At 45.5% G+C, this 4,918-nt stretch overlaps 1 protein-coding gene across 1 annotated transcript; it reads left to right on the forward strand.

Moving 5' to 3' along the window:
• The first annotated feature begins 1,695 nt into the window (after nt 1-1,695).
• On the forward strand, nt 1,696-4,517 carry LOC101987201 (C-C motif chemokine 3-like). Its single transcript, XM_005349351.3, has 3 exons — nt 1,696-1,888; nt 2,401-2,512; nt 2,724-4,517. Exons 1-3 carry the CDS (start codon nt 1,813-1,815, stop codon nt 2,812-2,814), a joined length of 279 nt encoding a protein of 92 aa, XP_005349408.1. The 5' UTR covers nt 1,696-1,812; the 3' UTR covers nt 2,815-4,517.
• Nucleotides 4,518-4,918: the final 401 nt, after the last annotated feature.

Genomic DNA, 4,918 nt, shown 5'->3' on the forward strand with positions numbered 1-4,918 from the left:
CTGATACCCAGGGAAGTGAAACCCTGGTGGGGAAACTAGAAAGGAATCAATGGACAGAGCTGGATCATGGGAAGTGCGGGAGTGAGAAGAGGCGAGCAGAGCAGTCAGAGGGAAGGACAAAGAAGAGGAGTTGCCCCACCAGACTCCCTGGACTCATAGGTAGGATACTGAGCTGTGGTGGGGCTGTGGGAAGGCTGAGTGAACGGTGAATCTAGGACACAGATTAAGCCCTCCACACCAAGGAGGGGTCCATTTTGTTGACTACTGGCTACTTTCTGTTATGGCCACCTAATGGAGCTTGGTGTTTCCTGTAAAGATTAAGATCTTGCCACTATGGTCTTTCTTTTCCTTCTCTTCCCATCAGCATTTATCTCTATGAGGAGTTTTTAAGCATAATACATTTTAGTCAATCTGTGATTTACTCATTTACCAAACATGCATTAAGCCTCACTATGTGTCAGGACGTCTGGCTTTGTTGCAGATGCAGTGAAAAGTATTGCTGACAGTGAGCCGTCTTGCTGACCAGTTCTATGTGTGACCCTAAGCCATTGTTCCTAAAATCATTAATCCGCCACCTAAGCATTTCTAAGACTCTTCTAACTCAACCCTTCCATGACTCCCCCAATGTGTGTACGGAACACATACTATGCATGTAAGCATGCCATTTTCCAATCCAAGTGAAAACACATGGTGAAAGACAATTTCCTGGTTTAGAGATTCATATGAAAAGTCTCACAACCCTATAGACACTGAGGATTATAGATTCCATCCATTGCCTTCATTCAAAAGAACTAAATTAGTGACTTGGTCAGGAAACCCACACTGTTAGACTCATCATGTGCTAGGATGTGTTATCCAGACTCTACCAGTAAGACATGGTCTGAATTTGTTTAAAACCAATGGGACATCATTCAAATTTTAAAACAAAACTTTACATGGATGACTGAGGACCCACAGCAGTAAGTGTTGTTATGCTGGAAATAGGAAGTGTCCCGTGCTGAAAGTGGCTGACATGGCAGTTTTCACTTCCTCTTCCAGCTCAGAAACTACATCATAGGTACGAAGGTGGCTTCTGAAGAAGTGAGAGAGTGATGGGGGGGGGAGGGTGGATGACTGATGGTTTCCAGCAGAAACAGTAAATAGATAAAGAACATGGACTGTTAAGAAGGTCCTGATGGGATTGGACACAGTCAGGGTGTGTTGTTTTGGGAGACAGGGTCTCACATACCCATGGTTAGCATCAAGCCAATGATGTAGCTGAGGATGACCATGAACTTCTGGTTCTGATGCCTCCAGCTTGAGAGGGCTGGGATTACAGGCAGGTCTCCACACTGCTGGCTTTCCTGGGATGTAGTTTCTAATGAAACTAGTGATTATGACACTCTTCTTTAGAATTGATAGCAAATGGGAAGAAACGTGGATGCCCCATTCCTGGTAAAACCACTATTGCCTTTTCTTTATGCCTCTTGCTACCAGCTTTAGGAATCACCAGGAGGAATGGAAACAGCCTGTGTGCTTTAAATACTATAAGAATAGGTCACGAGTTGAGAGCTGGGACTACGTCTTGGGGATTCTATTCTTAGGGATCCTGAGCCCCATGTATTCACTGAGGGCCCTGGGTTGTGCAATATCCAACACGACACCATTGCTGTGCTGAAAACTTTCCCTCCACACCCCCAGATTTCATTTCCCCTTCTTCCATGGCTGCCTATAAAGAGAAGGAGCATATGCCATCAGATACCAGCAGAACACAAACAGCAGTGAGGACCGGTCTCTGCTGACCAGCCCCAGCTCCATCACCTGCTCTACATCATGAAGATCCCCACAGCTGCCCTTGCTGTCCTTCTCTGCACCATGGCTCTCTGTGACCAAGTCTTCTCAGCTCGATGTAAGTCCACATCGATACAGCTCGTGTCCCCACTCTGGTTTTGGGCAGACCGCAGGAGTCTTTTCTGTGGCTTCAGAGTCTACAAGAGAGAAGAAACTGACCTTTCTCTTTAAGATTTTTATTTTTCTCTCTGTGGGGTGAGGATGTCTAACCTCTTGTAGGTACCTGGGACTTGGAGTGAACAGGGGGCGTGGTGTCAATCACTTACCAGCCAGCCCTAGGATGCCTAACTCTGTCTCTGGGATGCCTTAGGCCATGCCCCAGGTGTCCTTTGCTAATTTCTTGTATCAGAGAAAGCTGTGGAAGGGACATGGGGTAACCTACAGAGAAAGAGGAAGCCCATAGTTTAGAGCAAGAAAGAGACCAGAAACAGAAACAAAGACAGATACAGAAGTCTTTTCTAGTCCCAAATGCGGTCAGAGCCCTAGCCTTCCTTACCCTGTCAAGAAACTGTGTTGGCTGATTTTCCTGCTCAATGGTGACTTGAACACATTCTGACTTTTCCCTTTCAGATGATGCTAACACCCCAACCTTCTGCTGCTTCTCCTATAGCCGGCAGATTAACCGCAAATTCATTGCTGACTATTTTGAGACCAGCATCCATTGCTCTCAGCCAGGCATCATGTAAGTTCTGTTCTCCTGCTTTCTCTGAAATTGTGGGTTGTGGAAGAGGGTTATGGAGGTTTCACAGCCTTGGGTGTGGGGGAGCACAGGAACCTCTAAAGGGGACCAGTGAGAGAGGCTCTATAGAGCATCACTGATGACGGGTGGAGTGGAGACTCCACAGAGGACTTCGGACTCTAGTTCTAGTTCTGACCCTCATCTCTCTCCACAGTTTCATGACCAAGAGAAACCGGATGGTCTGTGCTGACCCCAAAGAAGCCTGGGTGCAAGAATACATCGCTGACCTGGAGCTGAATGCCTGAGAGGCTTGGAGGCAGTGAGGTGTCCCAAGTCCACAAGAGTACACAGCTAAAGTACAGGTGACAGTCCAATAGTGAGATCCATGGGAAGTATGTATACACTCCACATGGAGAACCCGACTGCAGAGCTTCAGGGACACTTGCCTTTTGGATAGTCACTGTCAATTCTGTAGACATCTTGTGGAAGCATGACATTTCTCCCTTTAAAATATCCCAGGAGTGGATAAATCGTTCATTGAGATAACCTGACTTTTCCTCTGCAGGCAACTGGATACCTTTTCCCACGCTGTGAAGTTCTGGTTTGAAAACATTCACTCAGCCAAACCTTTGTTCTAATAGTGTAATCTACATAAGTTAGTCCCCCACAATTACCCTTATTGACAGGATTCATTGCCAAAAGTGGAGCCCTAGGCAGGAGGAATTGAGCACAGTGACAAAAATGTCTGCTCTTACCTGATAAACAGGTCTGGGTGGCCCTGAATTCTCTAACAGCAGACTCGGGAAGGTGGAATCTACTGGCCTTTGTTCTAACCCAACAAGCTAGTAATATTCTGTATTTACCCTTTGTCTTGGTTTCAATTAACACAATAGCATAGCCAAGGACATTAACTGTTTATGCCTTTGCCACTAGAGATACAGGAGAAAGGCTTGAGTCCATACACCAGCCTCAGAAAGAAATCAGTTCTCACCCGGTGTTGGCAGGCACCCTGCTGGAGCCAGAAGTCTCCAGAGTGATTCCCTTTAACTCAGCCGGCTAGATACTGTTGAGAATCAAACACCTTGCCTTCCTCCCAAGCCCGTGAGTAGTTGCTATGGTTACCAAAGCCTTATTCCCAGTCACCAGGGAAAGAAGCAGAAATGTTCAGAAAGCACAGCAGCAGTGCTGGGCTTTTCTACAATTATTAACCATAAACTTCCAGCTACACTTAAGAAATGTAGTTAGTGCATGAAAATGTCTTCTTAGAATTCTGTCATGATTTAAAGTCCCATTCTTAATCAATCCTCCCGATATCTGCCAGGGAGTTTCATAGTCATGCCTCTCCCGCTGAGATGTAAGAAGAGGCTTCCTGTATCTGTTTCTGTGAGTCTGTGAAAAGCATGCTTGATACTATTGTAACTGCCTATCGAATTGTTAATTTGTCTGTAAGATATAAAAAATGAAAGTCTTGTGGGGAATGATCCTTTTCCTTCCTCGCCCAAAGAATAAAGAAACCTGCAGAAGAAACGTGCTCGACTCTGCTTGTTCTACCCCTCAGATCCCGTTGCCCAGCAAGTTTTCACTTGCTGTAGACATCATTCTGGACCCGGAGGGAGAGCTGAGGCTGGGATTCAGCAGCCCCTGTTAGTGAGGCAATCAGAAACCTATGAGCCCGGTGTGAAGCAGGGATCTAAGCCTCAAAACAGCCCAGTCACCTCCACAGCTCCATCTCCTGTAAACGGTTTGCTGCCAAGTAGCCACACACAGGGACTCTCAACTTCAATTCTAATTTTAATTTTGTAATTTATTTAATTGTCACACTTGTGTTTGTGACTCTTAGTTCTGAACGATCTCAGGGTACTTTCCAACACCCATTCCCTCTCCTCCTTGCTCACACTGTGTTTGATGACAGTGGGAGTGGCTGTCACCAGCCTGTTCTAGGTAGATACAGTGACAAGATCACATGCTGACAAAGAAACAATGGATGCTTTGTTTACACAGAGGAATAATAAATATGGTCTTATATAAGTGACTGGAATTGAGTTTTATTTTATTTTTTTCTTTTTCTGGAAAATCAGAATTACAGATGAAGAGGAATAACAGCAAATAATAAAAAGATGTAAAATAGAATCCCAGGGTGGAGGGAAGGTTCAAGACAGGGTTTCTCTGTACCTTTGGAGCCTGTCCTGGAACTAGCTCTTGTAGACCAAGCTGGCCTCGAACTCACAGAGATCTGCCTGCCTCTGCCTCCCGAGTGCTGGGATTAAAAGCATGCGGAAGCACCGCAGGCTTAACCAAGCTTTTTTAAGGACAGTTTTGAGGATTGCTCCAAACTCGGTGTGTTTTATACCATGTCCATCTGATTTGGCTTTTTGTTGTTGCTGTTGTTGTTTTGAGTCACGTCTCACT

Source organism: Microtus ochrogaster, chromosome 7 (genome assembly GCF_000317375.1).
Source record: "Microtus ochrogaster isolate Prairie Vole_2 chromosome 7, MicOch1.0, whole genome shotgun sequence".
Lineage (NCBI taxonomy): Eukaryota > Metazoa > Chordata > Mammalia > Rodentia > Cricetidae > Microtus > Microtus ochrogaster.

Bases quoted from the DNA above. Each gene is read 5' to 3' on its own strand.
- LOC101987201 (XM_005349351.3), top strand. From the start codon at position 1,813: ATGAAGATCCCCACAGCTGCCCTTGCTGTCCTTCTCTGCACCATGGCT. The intron at 1,889-2,400 runs GTAAGTCCACAT...TTTCCCTTTCAG, and splicing joins CCAAGTCTTCTCAGCTCGAT to ATGATGCTAACACCCCAACC. The intron at 2,513-2,723 runs GTAAGTTCTGTT...CTCTCTCCACAG, and splicing joins TGCTCTCAGCCAGGCATCAT to TTTCATGACCAAGAGAAACC.